The sequence below is a fragment of the Protomyctophum parallelum genome, assembly GCF_964188405.1.
Source record: "Protomyctophum parallelum genome assembly, chromosome: 2".
In the NCBI taxonomy this organism is placed as follows: Eukaryota; Metazoa; Chordata; class Actinopteri; order Myctophiformes; family Myctophidae; genus Protomyctophum; species Protomyctophum parallelum.
The window spans coordinates 13,184,491-13,204,305 of record NC_139699.1 but is presented as its reverse complement, the minus strand read 5'-3'; the positions used below and the strand labels follow the sequence as shown (position 1 = coordinate 13,204,305).

General features: G+C 43.7%; 2 protein-coding genes across 2 annotated transcripts in view; both read right to left on the bottom strand.

Annotated features, from left to right (window-relative positions):
- Nucleotides 1–2,685, bottom strand: part of trpm7 (transient receptor potential cation channel, subfamily M, member 7) — a gene marked incomplete at both ends in the record, with an annotated part of 43,230 nt that extends 40,545 nt beyond the window's left edge. The window contains 3 exons of the mRNA XM_083759198.1: nucleotides 419–491; nucleotides 1,714–1,837; nucleotides 2,681–2,685. Of these exons, the coding sequence (XP_083615324.1) occupies nucleotides 419–491; nucleotides 1,714–1,837; nucleotides 2,681–2,685 (202 nt within the window). The remainder of the gene's footprint in view (nucleotides 1–418; nucleotides 492–1,713; nucleotides 1,838–2,680) is intronic.
- A 753-nt stretch (nucleotides 2,686–3,438) lies between these two features.
- On the bottom strand, nucleotides 3,439–19,224 carry LOC310878237 (transient receptor potential cation channel subfamily M member 7-like; the record flags this gene model as incomplete). The annotated part of the gene is made up of 8 exons (XM_083792433.1): nucleotides 18,989–19,224; nucleotides 16,327–16,406; nucleotides 13,090–13,128; nucleotides 11,390–11,597; nucleotides 10,748–10,961; nucleotides 6,436–6,560; nucleotides 5,665–5,836; nucleotides 3,439–3,617 (listed from the first exon to the last, which is right to left on the bottom strand). Exons 1-8 carry the CDS (start codon nucleotides 19,037–19,039, stop codon nucleotides 3,439–3,441), a joined length of 1,068 nt encoding a protein of 355 aa, XP_083648559.1. The 5' UTR covers nucleotides 19,040–19,224.
- Nucleotides 19,225–19,815: the final 591 nt, after the last annotated feature.

Below are 19,815 nucleotides of genomic sequence, written 5' to 3'. Positions count from 1 at the left end.
TTAGCTCAGAGCCTGAGATGGCTCTGCGTTAGCTGTAAAAATCCATAGATTAGCACCGTTGTATAAGCCACAGGGTTCAAATCATGGGTAAAAAGCCTCGGCTTATAGTCCGGAAATTACGGTAGTATAGTTCTAATGCTTCTCACCAAATGTTATTAATTGTGTTAAATGTAATTTTACTGCTTAAAATCTTGAATTGTGTAAAATGTAATTTTACCGCTTAAGTCCATCAGGAGTAATAGGGACACAAAGAGAAGGGAAAATGGGAAACAGAAAGATGTGAAGCACAATAAAAGAGAGCAACTGAAAGAAGAGAGCAACTGAGAAGGCCAAAGAGAGACAAACAAAGAAACAAGAGATAAGAGAAACAGGGAGGAGAGACACACACACAGTAGGCAGAGAGCGAGAGGAGACCAACCTTTGAGTAGAGCCTTCAGAATGGCCACATCAATGTCCTGGTGATCCTCTGAGCTGATGTGGAACACAGTGATCTGTTTACAAAACAAATGCAACGCGCCTGCATTAGGGGTTCATCAAACTAAGGTTTAATAATGACAATGGAAATTTGACCAATGCCAATGTTAGGGTTAGGGCTGATTACACGTCCAACCGCTGTTAGGGCTTTAACCACCGATACGACACAGGGCTAAGGAGTTGACACTATGGCAAGTAAATAAAATGTGGAGCTTGCTTTAGAGTTGCCCAAACTGCAAGTGCACATTTGAGTGAGGAGTCTGCTATAAACACGTGCACAACACGAGATATATAGCTAGATACACTAGTATCAGTATTCGGTCGACATCGATCGACATTGATCGACCGACATCAATCGACATCGATCAACATCGATCAACATCAACATTGACCGACATCAACATTGACCAACATCGACTTTGACCGTCATCGATATAGATCGACATTGACCGTCATCGATATAGATTGACATCGACCGACATCGATATAGATCGACATCGATCGACATCGATATAGATCGACATTGATCGACATCGATCGGTTAGCAGGACCTTGTAGTCGGTCCTGGCTGAAACGGGGAGCCAGTGTGTGCGGAGCCATCCATCTCTAGTTTTAGTTTTTCCCCCTTTACTTAGAAGGCACACTAACAACTAACAACCAGTCCAGAAAACAGAGGTGAAACGTGTTTCCTCTTTTGATTAATCTCCGTCTATGATGACGGGCATGATTATTTAATAGGACGGAGACCTTCGTCTGGGGGCGATAAGAGTGTTTTTTGCATTGAACATTGGAATATTACAATGTGTATTTCTGTTTGCCTTTTAGGCAACGCAATCACAAATTGCACAGAGCAGACATGACAAATAACTTAAATATACAAAGAAATCATTGACACATTTAATAATAAAAAAAGGCCAGTTAGTTGATCTACAAGCTTACAACACGTCACAAAGTGGCATATTGCAAGCTTGTAGATCTGCTATTTCTGCTATTTTTCTTTGCTATATTTTTGAAAATGTATATGGACATATTATTTCAACAATGATTGACAATTAAACTAATTGTGATCATCTCAAAAATTAGGCGATTATATAACAGTTGTGACAGGCCTAGCCAGAATCCTAAAACACGGGACGTGATGTTAAGACCAATGTACATTGTAATACATGGACCGTGAAGTCCAATATGACTGCAGCAGTTGACCACTTTCATCCCTAGTGGGCTGGAGTTATTCTGTACCAGTTCTTTGCTCTTCATGCACTCCATGAGTGTCTGGAAGAGATGGAAGGCATCGGCGTGGCTAAAGTTGAAGGTTTTCTTGATGGTTGCTATGATGTCTGCCTCCACACCGTCAGGTAGACCCCTGCACGGGAACAAGTGCACAATGGTGAAGAATTACTTTTATTTGGTTAGCTGTTTTCCCTCGTTTCCGAAACATCTTAACACCTGAAAAACACCTTGACCCCCCCCTTGAGTCCCTGATGCTTTTGCTCGACAATAAATATATTGGCTGAAAAAAGCTATATTAGCTAAAACGCATCACAATGTGCTGCCCTTTGAGCTTATAGACCTGCTATTTTCAGCTTATGAGTGTGTGTGTGTGTGTGTGTGTGTGTGTGTGTGTGTGTGTGTGTGTGTGTGTGTGTGTGTGTGACTGTGTGTGTGTGTGTGTGTGTGTGTGTGTGTGTGTGTGACTGTGTGTGTGTGTGTGTGTGTGTGTGTGACTGTGTGTGTGTGTGTGTGTGTGTGTGTGTGTGTGTGTGTGTGTGTGTGTGTGTGTGTGTGTGTGTGTGTGTGTGTGTGTGAAAGAGAAACAGACATTCTGAGGACAATTTTGATTGATAGATCAGCTTCAGGCTTAGGATAAAACATTTAATGATATTCATAAAATCGACATCCTAAAACCTCACTCCTCAGAAGTATAGTAATACAAACATATTGGACCTCATTCACACAACGGAAACATACGCCCAGGTGTAAATGAACTGCGTAATGATGGCGTATTTATCCGTCCAATCAAGCTGCGACAAGCTCCTGTGTCATTCAGCGCAGGTGGCTTAACGAGTTAATTTGTTCGGATCGCCCGTGTATCTCATTCCGTCTCTTTCCCAAGCGATTGGCCTGGTGTCGCCTGCTTTAATGGAACATCCACGCCCATTCCACGCCATATAAGGCAACAGGACATATCTGTCCGAGGATGAAATACGTCATGATAGCCTGTGCAAAATGCACAGATCCCCAAGCTTTAAGTTATACACAACAGTGAACGCGGTGCTCCGCGATGAGCTTGTAGAGCAGTTAATTTTGACAAGCGGGTCTCTGCACGGACAGATCTTCAAGCTAACAGCGTGAGTTATATGTATAAAATTATAAACTAAACGGACGGAAGCACACACCGCATAGAAACTTAATTGTCAATTTGTCAACTTGGCACGCATTGCTTCACTCGATGTTACAGTTACTTTCACATAATGAGAAAGAAGTTAATTTGTACAGTTCACCACACGACCAAATGCTATATTAAAACTCGGCAATGATAAAAGCCCTTACTGATGAATTGCATGTGCACTGCAATTACAGAGGTTATAAAATCTGATAATTCATTTCTCCTGTTTCTGTAGCCATGAGGCCCATAGGGCAGGAGCCTATCTCCTGTTTCTGTAGCCATGAGGCCCATAGGGGCAGGGGCCTATCTCCTGTTTCTGTAGCCATTTTTTAGAGTCTTTGGTATGACCCGGCCGGGGATTGAACCCCGACCTCCCAGTCTCAGGGGGACACACTCTAACCACAAGGCCACTTGCATTTACGAGGATTCCCACGTAACGTGGGAATCCTCGTAAATGCCCGTACGCTCACGCTCCGCTCACGATATGAGCGTAAATGCCGTTGTGAATGAGGTCCAACATTGTGTGTGTGTGTGTGTGTGTGTGTGTGTGTGTGTGTGTGTGTGTGTGCATGTGCGTCCTACCCTCCCTCCTCGGTCTGTTTGTGTATGTAGGCCAGTATGTCAGCAGCGCGGCCGGTGCCCTCACACACCACCACCGGCACGGGGGGGCTCTCCTGGAGGTACTCCAACACCGTAGGGATAACGTTGGGACCCCCTTCAAAGATGAGGGCCACCACAGGCACGCCCTGACCAATACCTACAGCACACACACACACACACACACACACACACACACACACACACACACACACACTTAATCGTCATACATATTTAGCAATTCATGATTTAGTTTGATTTTTGCATTAACACTGGAAGGAAATTGTTTGGCTTTGTAGAATTTGTAAACCTAAATTGCACAGGGATATACTGGGGCACTAATAATATAAATAAATAATGTACTATAGGCAGGGCTTAAAGCAAAAAACAATCCCAAGACTGATCTTTTTTTTGTTTTGCAAATCTGCACTGATCTCATTAAATGACCCCTATGAGATCCTCAGGACTGAAATCAGTCCCCAGGACTGAGAACTTTAAGCCCTGAGGCAAAACAGGCCATGCAAGTAGGTAATTATTTTATACTTTCAAAATGTTTCAAAAATTGTGAACAAGCTCACAAGAAGTTGCATCACGACACGTTGTGAGCTTGTAGATCGGCCATTTTATCCATTTGCAACGATGAATTCATACAGATGAAAGGAAACGATGAGGGTTGAATCTCTCATAGATTATGTAATAACAGTGACTGGCCTGGGGGTAGCTCTCATTCTCTATGTATAGAGGGTATGCGCGTGACATCATCGTACCTGGAAGTTATGCAGGAACGCCCACTGAGTGGCAAAAAACTACTTTCTGGCCTTGACAGCCCATTCATCCAAACAGAAAAGTCCTGTCTGATTGCATTAAACAATGTTAAATTTTATGAGCTACTTTCTGTCAAGAAATGCCCTGCATTTGATTATTTTTCCAAACGTCAGAGTTTGGAAGTGTTTGTTTTCAATAACACAACATTTTGCTGCCTCCTGCATTATGTGACATTTAGAAACAGGTGGCACGCAGGACGGTTGAGTGATTTCCAACGATTGCTTCCAAACTCCAACACTCCATGCTGCTCAATGTTTAGCCACTCAGTCTAGATGAGGGCGGGCGTGTCCTGATGGGAAAATCATGCATGTGCAAACTCTCTATTCTTTATGTAATAACAGTGACAGGCATGGAGGTAGCTCTCATTCTCTATGTATTCTTTATGTAATAACAGTGACAGGCCTCTGGGGGTAGCTCTTGGTAACGTGGCGAAGGTTCCCTGAGGTTAACGCCTCAAGGACATTCCTCTCTCTGAACATCGCTGGCATGAGGCCAACAGCAGACAAGAGGAACAGCCAGACGTTTCTCAGAAATGCCGACGCCATAGGGGGGCACGGTGGCACAGTTGGTAGTGCTGTCGCCTCACAGTTAGAAGGTCCTGGGTTCGATTCCCGCTCGGGGCGCTGTGGGTGCTGGTGGCGTGTTTCCTCCTCCACGTCATCAGTGCCCATACCCGAAGGCGTGGTTGGCGAAAGGGCCTTTCTGTGTGGAGGTTGCATGTTCTCCCCGTGTCCCCTAGGGTAGGTACCCTCACAAAAAGCATGCAGTAATCCTGGTCACTAAACTGCCTCCCCCTGGCCAGCCGGGGCGCCTGATGGAGGGGAAAGGAACTGGTTGGAATAACGTGTTCCTTCCACGCGCTACGTCCAACCAGGGAAACTCCCCCCTGTCAGGTGTAAAGGAGCAACTTGGACACTCAGGCATGAAGGAAGCATGAGTTCAAGTCCGTTGCTCTCCCCTTGTCCCCCATATATGGGGACTAGGTTGGTGGAGGGTGTGTAGAGCCCAGGATCACATTAGATGATTGACACAGGGGTGAAAAATGGGTTACATAATCGTGGGATAAAAAATATATATAAAAAAAAAGAAATGGCGACGCCACCTCGTATCGACTCATTATCACGGACAACTGCATTTAGCTACAAGTAAACCCCGGTTGTGCAGTTGGAGTTTAATATTGAGCGCTCGTTAGCAATTCCACATTTTGGAGTCCAAATGCGGAAGTAGACCGTTCTTCCAGGTGCTTCCATTGAAATGAATAGCAGGGCTATCGGGTGCGGGGCTGTGGGCTCCCGGTCCGCCCTCCATCCCTTTAGAACTCGACGGTTCTTACGTGCGTGTATTCTCTGCCCTCCATCCCTTTAGAACTCTACGGTTCTTACGTGCGTGTATTCTCTGCAGGTTGACGTGCTTCTCCAGCTCGCGGCGCAGTTTGACCTCAGAGCCGTACTTCCCGACGGTGCCGTCGTCCACCAGGAGGAAGTGGGAGTGCAGGTTGTTCAGAACGTTCAGCTTACTGAGAGGGTTCAGCAGGGTCTGGTACGGAGCCGTTACCTACAGCACAGCAGGGGAAGTATAATGTCATAAACACTACATTACACCAAAAAAAGTGCTATATTATTGCCACGTGAATTTGTTGATTCTTCTTCTTATTTTATTTTATTACATCCAGTATTATCACCATTATTATATTGTTTGCTTGTATATTGTTTGTATTAAATTGTACCCATCCATCGGAGCCCCTAAGCATTGTGGGCTGTGTGAATTCTGGAGAGTGAAAAGCCTTGCAACTAAAAGGCAGAATGACATTTGAGACAAACAGACAATTCTATAGCCTGCAGTTGAGTCAAACTGCAGAACCAATATTTAATTGTGCAGCTATGTTTCTCTACTTTAATACGAAATGCAAAAAAAGAAGAAAAAAGATTTTTAAAGACCTAGACTTTGTCTAATGTAGACAAATATTGTGGTGCTGTTAGGTTAGCACAGTCTTGCGGAACAAGTCACAAAAACATTTGGCTGCTTGTTTCCCCTATAATGACATGCCTAAAATAGAGACTTCAGTGGTTAATAGAAAGCATTAACAAATATTTGTTATGCTAACAATTATACTAACAATTTTCATTTCTAATGAAAAGGAGAATAAGTCTTACATCTCTCCCGATGAGATCGTTCCTGTTCTCGATGACCCCCCATGGAGCGATGCCGATAGTGCAAATTTTCTTGGAGGATCTGGAACAGTGCTCCTTCAAAGCATCGCCAACATGCTTCGCCACACCTTCGCCATGAGGGTAGAGAGGGTACAGAGAGGGTACAGAGAGGGTACAGCCATCAATAAGGCTTTGTTCACATAAAGAATGCTTCTCCACACCTTCGCCATGAGGGTAGAGATGGTACAGAGAGGGTACAGAGAGGGTACAGCCATCAATAAGGCTTTGTTCACATAATGAATGCTTCTCCACACCTTCGCCATGAGGGTAGAGATGGTACAGAGAGGGTACAGCCATCAATAAGGCTTTGTTCACATAAAGAATGCTTCTCCACACCTTCGCCATGAGGGTAGAGATGGTACAGAGAGGGTACAGCCATCAATAAGGCTTTGTTCACATAAAGAATGCTTCTCCACACCTTGGCCATGAGGGTAGAGATGGTACAGAGAGGGTACAGCCATCAATAAGGCTTTGTTCACATAATGAATGCTTCTCCACACCTTCGCCATGAGGGTAGAGATGGTACAGAGAGGGTACAGAGAGGGTACAGCCATCAATAAGGCTTTGTTCACATAAAGAATGCTTCTCCACACCTTCGCCATGAGGGTAGAGAGGGTACAGAGAGGGTACAGAGAGGGTACAGCCATCAATAATGCTTTGTTCACATAAAGAATGCTTCTCCACACCTTGGCCATGAGGGTAGAGATGGTACAGAGAGGGTACAGCCATCAATAAGGCTTTGTTCACATAATGAATGCTTCTCCACACCTTCGCCATGAGGGTAGAGAGGGTACAGCCATCAATAAGGCTTTGTTCACATAAAGAATGCTTTGTGTGTTTTGATTCAGATTCCACATGCAAGTCAAGGGTTCAGTTTGTGATGACCAGTCTACTGTCTGTATTACATTGTTTTACCATTAAAAAAAACATTGACTGAGAAAATGATTAGTTGGCACAGCCTCACAGGACTTGTAGATCCTCCTCTTGTTTTAGCCACTGAAGCTCTATATACTTTGTCGAAGACAAATTGTTGATTTGCTGTTTTTGCATTTTTGGGGGAAAAACATGGGTTTTATCCAAAAAAAATAGAGATGGGCAGGATTAATGCGTTTTAAAGATGCACAAAAAAATGCAGGATCAGCATGAGTCAACTAAGTGAGCGGTTAAGTAGAATGCTAAGAGAAACCTAACTGGAACGGCTGGTAGAGCTCAAAGCTATTATTAGTCTAAATAACATAATATCATCTGTAGACAGAACATCATATACACCATTTAGCTGGGGACCCCCTGGAACTCCCTCAAGTACCCCTGCTAGATGAGTGGTTTTCTAATAGGATACTACAGGATTTAGAACCCCCCCCCCCCCCCCCCCCCTGTTACCATAAGCAGAGAAGAAGCGTTAACCGGTCAAATGACCCGGAAGTGATAATCCTCCATTGTCGTGCCAGGGTCAAGTGTTTTAGCGATCAGGACTATTAATATGGTTAGCCTCGAATTAATGTTTTATTAAGCTCCGAACATCCTACTTTATCTGAGAAGTAAAACCACTAATCTTGGCCGTGCACGGAAGATAAAATAAGGTAAAAATAGTATTTTTTAAGCTGGATTATGACAGTGAAGTGACCTATGACCTATGACCTTTTTAATACAGAAAAAAAAGAAAGAAAAAAAAAGACCATCACTGCATGAACAAATAATACTAGGCCTATAATTAAAAACTGGTGAAACATTTTGGCCAAATTGTAAAAGAATGGTGGAAATATACAATCTGTGCATTTTAGTCAGGGCCACTCTACAACTACTCTCTTGGACAAGTCAGAGTTGAATATTATATTAATCTAGGCCTAGGGCATAAGCAACAAGCATCTGTAACCCTCATCTTAATGACTGATACCAGACTAATTAGAGCAGTGCTTCCCAAACTTATTAGTGCCAAGGACCCCCAAATCAACATTTATTAGGCCTCGGACCCCCCATTTGAAAACATATGCCAGTGAGCCCAATAAGAGAGGATTTTTACAGCTCTAGCAGTAATTCTGAAACATATTCATTCATTTCAGTTTCCAGTTTCACACGCATTAGTCTACGGATCCACCATTTAATGGTATTTAATGGTCCATTTGGTTCCATTTGTACACTCTCAGAGTTACAGACCCATAAGGGTCCATTTGGTTCCATTTGTACACTCTCAGAGTTACAGACCCATAAGGGTCCATTTGGTTCCATTTGTACACTCTCAGAGTTACAGACCCATAAGGGTCCATTTGAGCGAGGTACCCCCTGGAACTCCCTCAAGTACCCCTAGGGGTCCCCGGACCCCACTTTGGGAACCACTGAATTAGAGCATGTGCTTACATCAGCACAACAAGAAGAGAGCGTTGTGGCTGGTAGCAACAAGCTGGTGCTTATGTTACCTTGGATGAAATCCACAGTCAATCTATAGTGTTTATATGCATTTAGTCTGTGAAGGGAGCAGGGATCAAATGCCTGGCCACGTGGAGACCACTTCCATCAAACTCTTTTGTTGCATTCACATCACAACATCAACTTGAATGTGGCCTCGGACGGCCTCCTGCAGCGAGTAAGAACAATGTTAAGCTAACTTTATCCGAGAAACACCAGCCAGTGGCCACAGTCTGGTGAGCTGGCACCACTGAAGGCGGTATGCACAGATCAGTGTGTGTGTGTGTGTGTGTGTGTGTGTGTGTGTGTGTGTGTGTGTGTGTGTGTGTAATCTCCCAATGTATGAATGAATGCAATCCAATGTCCATTATTATTATATCAATACTGTCAGGCTGAAACCATAAACCTGTATGTCCAAAACCCTGATTTTGTATTGAATAAAGGTCCAAAGAGATATTTAGTCACAAGCTCTAATATGTTCAGTGGTTAACCACTTTCAATCTGACATACTGTACGGTAGCTATTTGGGGCATTTCTTACACCAGAGTGACAAAGTGTGACCAATAGCATTGATCTACTATGACAGTGTGACCAATAGCATTGATCTACTATGACAGTGCTTTTCAACCAGTGGTCCAGGAACCACCAGTGGTCCTTGAGGGGGTCCAGGTGGTCCCCAGCTAAATAATGTTGTTGTTAAATAATAATCACTATTATGGGTCCATAAAACATGTATTCAGCTCTTTTGAATGCATTAATTGCATACACTATTCGGTGATATATTTTCTGCCTATTCGGGCCGAAACCGAATAGGCCGAAAATGCATTTTTATCCATTTTCTGCCGAATATTTTCTGCGGACGAATATTCGGTGCGTCTCACTACTTTGAATTACACCTGGAAACTGTGCTATGTGACAAATAAAAGTGATTCTGATTCTAACATTAAAATAAATAAATACAGAAATTAAATTAAATAAGGAGATACATGGTTTCCACCCGACTGACGATATCTATTCTATCGTGGACAAAGGAAAAGAACATAAGGTTCTTCTTTTTTTACCATGACTGTCATGTCAGCATCACTCTCTTTGGCCTCCATTCAAACTCTGGCCCCCCTTTCTGAAAGGGGTGTGTGCCAGGCTCATTATAGTTAACCTGTTTAGGCCTGACGTCGAAATAAAGAAAATGCATTTTTTTTAATGTATTTTTCAGTGGTTCTCAATATTTCATGTCAAGGACCCCAACAATTATATATGTACTATGCCGGCGACCCCCATCTGAAACGGGTTCTACTTAATGTGTCACACTGACATATTGAGCCTATGACACACAGTGTGGCTTCCCCCCAGTAGGCCTCCTTCATATTCAGTAGATCCAAACCAAATTATCCGAATGATCCGAACCAACAAAAATGACATTTTTTGAATAATATAAACTGCCTAGTATGATAGCCGTGGTGTGTGTGCATGTGCCAGAGGCGTATCTACAATAAGGCGAGGGCAGGCGTCTGCCTGTCCAAATCCATTTCTGGCCAAAATCCATAAAATGAGAAAAACGAGATGACAAGACCTGAGAACTATTACTGGACAGCTGATTGGCCGTTGCGGTAGAGCGTGACCCTCAATCACCTCAATCAGCCTTTGTATCCTACTGTCTGGCAGGTATATCTCTTTAGTGCTACGATTGTGCGCGGGGGGACGACAATTAACACATCTTGCCTGCCCAAAATGTAATTCTTGCCTGCCCAAAATGTAATTCTTGACTGCCCAAAATGTAATTATTGACTGCCCAAAATGTAATTCTTGCCTGCCGAAAATGTAATTCCTGGAAACGCTACAGTCATGTGCGTACCTGTGTTGACCCCTCCAGTGAGGATCCATGCTCCCGTGGTGACAGCGGCCTTGATGAGGCCTTTGCCCACCACCTGCTTAATGCGAGGATGCAGCTCAAAGTTCTGGATGCCTCCATGGACCGAGATGAGGATCTTTGGCAGCTCCATCTGCCATTCCTTCAACATCAGCTTCAGGACGCTCTCCGGCCGCGAGTCATAGGACAAACGTAGATACTGCGTGGAAAATGATACAAAACCAAACAATGTTGTTTATAAACTGTTTGTGTTGCCGCTCCCATGGCATGGTGGAACATTAGTTTTAAGAGATGTATTATATTATTCATTATTGTCATTCGTTGGTCATGTTCCTTGATTCTGCCCTAGGATCTGTGCAACCCACTTGTCAACAAGCTATATCTGTAATGACAAAATTGTAATAATAATAATAACAAAAAAGGGGGTGCAACATTAACAGTTTTTTTAACACCAAGAAAAGAGAGTGTGGAGCCACGCACTGAAAATAGGTGATCTACAAGTTCTAAATGCATTACGACGCAATAGCAGACGTACAAGCTCATAGCGCGCCACCGAGTGGCGTGCTACGAGCTTGTAGGTCTGCTATTTTGTGAAATTGTAGAGAGACGTGTGAATGGGGGCCTGACCTTGGCTCTGTACGAGTGTGAGCCCCCTTGGAAGTTGATGACCCCGTAGGCATCTGTGGGGCTCTCCTCTGTGTGTCTGTCCACGGACCACTCCTCCACCTCTGGCAGGGACAGGTTGGCATTGTCACCCAGCTTCACGTCTGAGTACTTCACCGCCAGGCTGGCCGTGAAGCCCACATGCTGCCTCACCAGACGACCGCAGCAGCAGCTGGATGGGGGGAGAGAACAGGTCCAAATCACACCGAGCACTCCCTCAGTGGACTCCATGAGCACTCGTCACTGGCAGCGGTGCCCGAACGGAATGCGGAGCGGTCTTGATACCGAAAGGTCGCCAGTTCGAATCCCTGGACCGGCACATTAAAATTACCACCGCTGAAGTGCCCTTGAGCAAGGCATTGAACCCCTACCACGAAATGTTCTATGAGCAGGGTGTGGCTGTAAACAAGCTGCATCTCAAGCTTAGTCCACTTCCCTGGGTAAACAAAGAACTTTGCTTTGCTTTGCTTACTGTGGTGGGGAACTTTATAAGTGGCTTAAGTTCAGTTAACCCATTTAGACCCGAGTTAAAAACATTCACTTTGAAAGAATATATATTCAAGTTTTTGCGCCATCTTTTTACGATTTTTCAAAAATAGCAGACCTACAGACCTTGTGTAGATCTGCTATTTTTCAATAGCTAAATTATAACATAATGTTTATAACACCAAAAGGGGTTCCCTCCCAAAATGGGTTAAGGGACACTTCACCCTTTTTGCAAAAAAATATATATGTTTAGAAGATTTAGAACACTTTCCAGGGGGTCTTTATGTGTGTAAAATGTGGTTTTGGATCAATAGATTGTGTTCCAGCTTGATCATTGGAACTAAAGTAGTATTATTATACTACGTTAGTTCCATTGAGGATACTTTAATTATTAGATGTTTTAAAGAAAACATTATTGGCAATTATTTACGAGACCACTTATATCCTTACAGCCCACAGGTTGGGAATTAAGCACACTGTTTGGGAAGCAATGTTTCCTTGGCGTTATGTCAAATCCCCCCCCCCCCCCTCTCCTCATGTGGGTTCTGTTACCGTAGAGGCGAGAATGTTTACCCTGACACACAAAGCCTGGAAGCTAATTATTTCCTGAGGAGGGGTGTTCTACAGTGAAAGTACAGTGTCAAGGAATGTGCATTCACTTCACAGGTTTCATTGCAGGCTAATGCGTGACCCACTAAAGGCCAATTTATGCTTGGAGCGACAAGTGCCGTGTCTCACTATGTTGTGAGAATTGAGCATTCATACTGTCTGCGACTTGCAGACAGTCATTTTAAATCAAGGAAGTGAATGTGGTCTCGTAGCATCTCTAATATGGCAGCAAAGCTTACCTAAATTACCTCATCTTCAGTTTAGGGTTAGGGTTAAGTTACCTCATCTTCAGCTTAGGGTTAGGGTTAAATTACCTCATCTTCAGCTTAGGGTTAGGGTTAAGTTACCTTATTTTCAGCTTAGGGTTAGGGTTAAGTTACCTCATCTTCAGCTTATATAGTATGCATAATTTTATGAAGCATCTGCATCTCCTGTCCCTCATTTTTCCAGAGGTACAGGACAATGTCGGCAGACATCATCCGCTGACATATTTTGCCGTGAAGCGTCATTCGCTCCTAGAATAAATTGGCCTTAAGACTCGTAGGGTGATAAAGGGGTATGAGACTCACCGCACCAACTGCTGACAGATCTGGCATCCTGGAAGGCATCTGGAGGGGGGGGGGGGGGGATACATTTAGTTCAAATGCACAAATCAATGACAGCAGTTACAGCAACTATAAAAATAAACACTCCCTTCAGTTTAAAAACCAAATAGGAGAGTGAATTTTTAACTATACTGTGTGAGGCCCCAGGACAGGTCACAGGCCTGTTATGGGCAGCTCTTCTCCAGAAGGAAATGGTGATTTGTTTGAGGACTCCCAAGGAAGGTAATCTGTCAACTGTGCTGCTTTTCCCGGGAACAGATTGGCTTTCAACCAAAGATAAGAGTAATGAAAGTCTGACCACTGCACTCTCATTTTGATCACTTCCTCACCCATCACTGAACACTACAATGATCACTCTCATATGGACACTTCCTTGCCGTCACTGAACACTACAATCCTCTCATATGGAGACTTCCTCACCCGTCACTGAACACTACAATCCTCTCATATCGGACACTTCCTCACCAGTCACTGAACACTACAATCACTCTCATATCGGACACTTCCTTACCCGTCACTGAACACTACAATCCTCTCATATGGAGACTTCCTCACCCGTCACTGAAAACTACAATCCTCTCATATGAACACTTCCTCACCCGTCACTGAACACTACAATGATCACTCTCATATGAACACTTCCTCACCCGTCACTGAACACTACAATGATCACTCTCATATGAACACTTCCTTACCCGTCACTGAACACTACAATGATCACTCTCATATGAACACTTCCTCACCCGTCACTGAACACTACAATGATCACTCTCATATGAACACTTCCTCACCCGTCACTGAACACTACAATGATCACTCTCATATGAACACTTCCTCACCCGTCACTGAACACTACAATGATCACTCTCATATGAACACTTCCTTACCCGTCACTGAACACTACAATGATCACTCTCATATGAACACTTCCTCACCCTTCACTGAACACTACAATGATCACTCTCATATGAACACTTCCTCACCCGTCACTGAACACTACAATCCTCTCATATGGTCACTTCCTTACCCGTCACTGATCAGTGTTCAATTGACCTGGGAACGATTCTATAAATGTCTTCCAAATCCTGACAGTTTTCTGAAAAAGCTATGTTTCTATGCCAGTCGTTCTTCGATATTTCAAAAATAGCAGACCTACAAGCTTGTATGAGCCTGTAGATCTGCTATTTTTAAATAGCTAAAGCATAACGTAATGCTAACACCAAAAGGGGTTCCCGCCTAAAATGGGTTAAGTAAGTGATACGTTTTGGTTCAAAAAGGTTCTCTAGAAAGTAATTGTTCAGTAACGAGGGATCTTCCTGCAGTTCTCTCCAGTTCTATAGTAAACATTTTGAGGTCAGAATAACAAATGTACCGGTATCTAATCCTTAACCCCAACTAACTCAGTAAAATGTATCTAATCCTTAACCCTAAATAACTCAGTAAAATGTATCTAATCCTTAACCCTAAATAACTCAGTAAAATTGGAGGTGAACGATGCCACAAAGTAATAAGCAGACAATGTTTGAACTCGAACACTATAAAATTGAAGCTGATAAATGGATACTCGATCATATTATATAGATGTTTAAACTTTTAACTAAAAACATTTGCTTTAACCAAAAACAATCACCCTCACAACTCTGAGAATGTACAAATGTAACCAAATGACATGCTCCGCTCTAATTGTGCGTACAGTACGTGTGTGTGTGTGTGTGTGCGTATGTGCGTGTGTGTGTGTTATCGAAAGAATAATCACTACAACAATCATGGATAGTTGCAGCTCTAGTGGTGTGCTTTAACGAGAGGGTGTGGTTTAACGTGATTATTGCCACGACAGTGATGCGGTCAGGAACGAGACGTAGTCGAGTTCCGCAAGCACCACTGAAGTGGCAATAATCACGTTAAACCACACCCTCTCGTGTAATATTGCAATTATACAACAGTTACCCTTAAAATTAAGAAAATCGTTGAAAAAACATATTTTTTGAATGACAGATGTAGTCACTACGACCACAAAATGTCCCAAGAAACTAGCTAGCCTAGCCACCGAGTTTGCTAGCGCTCTGGGAAAACAGAGCAGCTGAATTCTTTGTTTTGATTAGGTGTGGAGTGGTGCTCGTTTGATCCACGGCTAAAAGGCTGTTTCAACCAATCTCTTTAGTAGGAGAGAAACGGTCCGAAGCAAATCATTGATGTATTGTACGTACACAATCAAGTAACTGAGTGACAATGTGGCTTTTAGTTACACTTTGCATCTCCAACAAAGTATAACTAACGGAACTAAGCGGATATGACTAACCCACTGAGATCTGGAACCTTCCATGGCTGCGCTGCATTGTGACACGATTATGATCAAACTAGGCATGAGACAATCATCGTTATCATATAATTTTTATTTATTTTTTATCTTTATTTTCTTTTGTCCTGTACGTTGTTTGTTGATGGGTGACTATGTGCAAAGATTTTCTTGTCAAATGTACTGCTTGGCTGTCCCCAATAAAAAACAAAAATAAATCATGATAAAAAATATTAAAAAGTGTGCGTGCGTGCGTGCGTGCGTCCAATGTACATGTGGTGGTTCACTGGCCTGAGTCTCCCATATTTCTAACACAGGCGTTACAAATTCCCATAAAGTTCACATAACTTAGAGAAGAACACTTCACAAAAGTGCTTCACTAGAATGTGTGTGTGTGTGTGTGTGTGTGTGTGTGTGTGTGTGTGTGTGTGTGTGTGTGCACGTGTGTGTGTGTGTGTGTGTGCGCACGTGTGTGTGTGTGTGTGTGTGCGCACGTGTGTGTGTGTGTGTGTGTGTGTGTGTGTGTGTGTGTGTGTGTGTGTGTGTGTGTGTGTGTGAGATATATAAAACAGTGTAATACAAACAATATCTTCTACATAATCTACAGCACAAAAGAAGATCAGATTATTAATAAAGCAGGAAATCAGGACTGTCCAATAGATATAAAAGGGGCGGTGGGGCCCCTGAAATAAGTGATGATGCAAGTGTTCATTGCTGGCCCCGCCTCTGGCTGGAGGTTGTAATTACACTGAGACACAGACAGAGAAATCATGCTGGAACTTTTCATTTACACAAATAGTGGTTACAATTTTTGGCTTACCTTGACACAAACACCATACAATTACGCCGTTACCATTTACCACCGTGCCCCGAGGGGCACGCGACACACACACACACACACGTACCTGTGGGGGTCTTTTGACACTGGAAGTATGTACACACATTCCCTCTTGTTGAAAGTGGCTTCTATCCAGGGTTTCTGGGACTGTTGAGAAAGAGAAAGATGGATTTAAGCAATAGCTCTGTGTGACCAATTGTCCCGGGACAGTAATGTTGCACTAAATACACTAATGCAGCGATTGCCAGCCTTACTGGTGGGCTGTGAGGATGTCTGTGTGTGTGTGTGTGTGCATGCGACTATGCACAAAACAAATCATGTTTTCTTTCAAAGTGCATTAGTTTACTGCTGTCTGCTGTCTGCTGCGCCTCAGACAGGTAGACAGGTTTACTGCTGTCTGCTGTCATGCTGCGCCTCAGACAGGTAGACAGGTTTACTGCTGTCTGCTGTCATGATGCACCTCAGACAGGTAGACAGGTTTACTGCTGTCTGCTGACATGCTGCGCCTCAGACAGGTAGACAGGTTTACTGCTGTCTGCTGTCATGCTGCGCCTCAGACAGGTAGACAGGTTCACTGCTGTCTGCTGTCATGCTGCGCCTCAGACAGGTAGACAGGTTTACTGCTGTCTGCTGTCATGCTGTACCTCAGACAGGTAGACAGGTGTACTGCTGTCTGCTGTCACGCTGCACCTCAGACAGGTAGACAGGTTTACTGCTGTCTGCTGTCATGCTGCACCTGAGATAGTTAGTTTAGTTAGTTAGTTTACTGCTGTCTGCTGTCATGCTGCATCTGAGATAGTTAGTTTAGTTAGTTAGTTTACTGCTGTCTGCTGTCATGCTGCACCTCAGCTAGTTAGTTTAGTTAGTTAGTTTACTGCTGTCTGCTGTCATGCTGCACCTCAGCTAGTTAGTTTAGTTAGTTTAGTTAGTTTACTACTGTCTGCTGCACCTCAGACAGGCATTCAACATTTCCTTTTAGCAGTAATAGAATGTGTCGTTGCAGAACTAAAAGCTTTCAATGTGACGTGTTGTAAGCTTGTATTTTTTTGTAGGTCAGCTATTCATGCTATTTCTTTGGTGTACAAAAGGATTTAAGTTGGTTAATACAAGAAAGCTTCCACTGCAGGCGGACAACCTGTCTTTCTCTCTCCTAAAATATGAAAAACTAGCCTGTTAACCCCGTTATTTGCTAGACTAGTGTACAGATTTACAGTCTAACGCCATGCTGTCCATGTTGTTGTTGCTCTGTGAATATCGTGCGTCCGAGTGAGGCGCGCGCGCGCACACACACACACACACACACACACACACACACACACACACAGTACATTTTGAACGAAGGCAGACAGCGGTGTGTCTTTGGCCCCTTTTTTCCGTTCTGGGCAGGTTGTGTGCGCACTCTGTAATCGGTTGCTGGGTTTTCAACCCAAAGCTGGGTTGAATACAAACAGGAAGACTACAGTTGTGGCCCAATGTTAGCCACAACCTAAGAAGCACATCTAACATGTTTTTGTACAAGAATTTTCAATTACTGCTTTATATTGTTCTTCCAATGAAACTCAGGAGGCAACCCTGGGCGATTAGCCCCACTAATCCCCCCCCCTTCACACAGAGGGAACCCTGAAAACATCTCCTTCACACAGAGGGAACCCTGAAAACCTCTCTGTGCTTCTCCTTCACACAGAGGGAACCCTGAAAACATCTCCTTCACACAGAGGGAACCCTGAAAACATCTCCTTCACACAGAGGGAACCCTGAAAACATCTCCTTCACATAGAGGGAACCCTGAAAACCTCTCTGTGCTTCTCCTTCACACAGAGGGAACCCTGAAAACCTCTCTGTGTTTCTCCTTCACACAGAGGGAACCCTGAAAACATCTCCTTCACACAGAGGGAACCCTGAAAACATCTCCTTCACACAGAGGGAACCCTGAAAACATCTCCTTCACACAGAGGGAACCCTGAAAACATCTCCTTCACACAGAGGGAACCCTGAAAACATCTCCTTCACACAGAGGGAACCCTGAAAACCTCTCTGTGCTTCTCCTTCACACAGAGGGAACCCTGAAAACCTCTCTGTGTTTCTCCTTCACACAGAGGGAACCCTGAAAACCTCCCTGTGCTTCTCCTAACAGCGCAGAGCAGAGGATTACCCAATCCACTGCTTTACTCTTTCAGCTATTTGTGTAGTCCAACAATGGCATTACAGTAAAACCACCAGACTGAAATGTTACCAACCTGCTTAGAATGGACTCATGTCACTTTCTGTTGAGACTAGTGTAACATTATCGCCACAAGCCTCATATTGTGGTCAACTGGAGCTGGTATGGGACAATAGTCAGTGAGTGATGTCTTCACCTTGCACTATGACTGGCTGAATTCTGTTTGCTTTTATAAATCTATCTTACCTGTCTTTAGTGTTCAAATGTAGTGTTCATACCTCAGTCAGTACACACAATATATAGCATAAATATAAACTTTATATATATATATAAACTTTATTACAGGCTCGTGGCCCAAGACAGTACTTCACATATACGAGAATAAAAAAATAAATAAAAATACAGTACATTTACCCAGCCCCACAGGTCATGCCACTGTCCTCTGATGGTAGAAGTGTACCTTACAGAACTACGGCCTGGGAGATTTATACCCAATGCCTATCAATCTATCCATTATTGCAACAAGTCCCACAGAAGCATCCAAAGAACAGATTGGGATATGATGTACCTTGATGAGCTCCTCTTCGTCTCTGTGTTTAAGGGCTTTGTACAGGAACATACCAGGACTCCTTCAAGCATCTCCTGAACACCACCACAGTGACCGCAGCCTGTCGGGACGACTGGATCATCCGCTACTGGCTGAGCCTCTCTACTTCACTTTCTAACTCTAACTCTCTCTCTCTCTCTCTCACGCCGGCACTTCTTAATCTCACTGTAGCTCTCTCGGACTCTTCCTACAATTTCCCCACAGGTCTCAAAGTCTATGCCAGGGTTGGTACACAGAGACCCATCGCTCTGTTAAAAGCTGAGCGATCAGTTATGCGGCTGCAGCCTCCTCCAACTCTGTCTGTACACAGTTAATCTGTAAGAAGCCACTGATGGGGGCCTTGATGAATGTGTCTGGGACAACCTAGATATTATACTTAAGGCCAGGGAGAAAGAGAGAGAAGGAGAGAGGGAGGCGGAGGTGTGGGAGAGGATTAGGGGATGGGCAGAGGCCTCAATGATATATACCTTAGTTGCCAACTAAAGACACACCACCAACTGTGATTCACACACACAAACACTTACCCAACCTGAACACCAAGGCAGGTAGGCCCCACTGTAGCACTTATTTTACACACAGGCCTGGAGTTTCCATATTTTTAGACATCTGTAAATGGGAAGGCCTCCCTTGTGCAATATGATATCATGCATATATAAAACTTCGACTTGCCTCGTTTATGATTAACATTTGTTTTGTAATAGTGACAATAGCTACAAGCTCAACACATCATGATACATGTGTCTAGTCTAATAGCTACAAGCATCCTGATACATGTGTCGTGAGCTTGT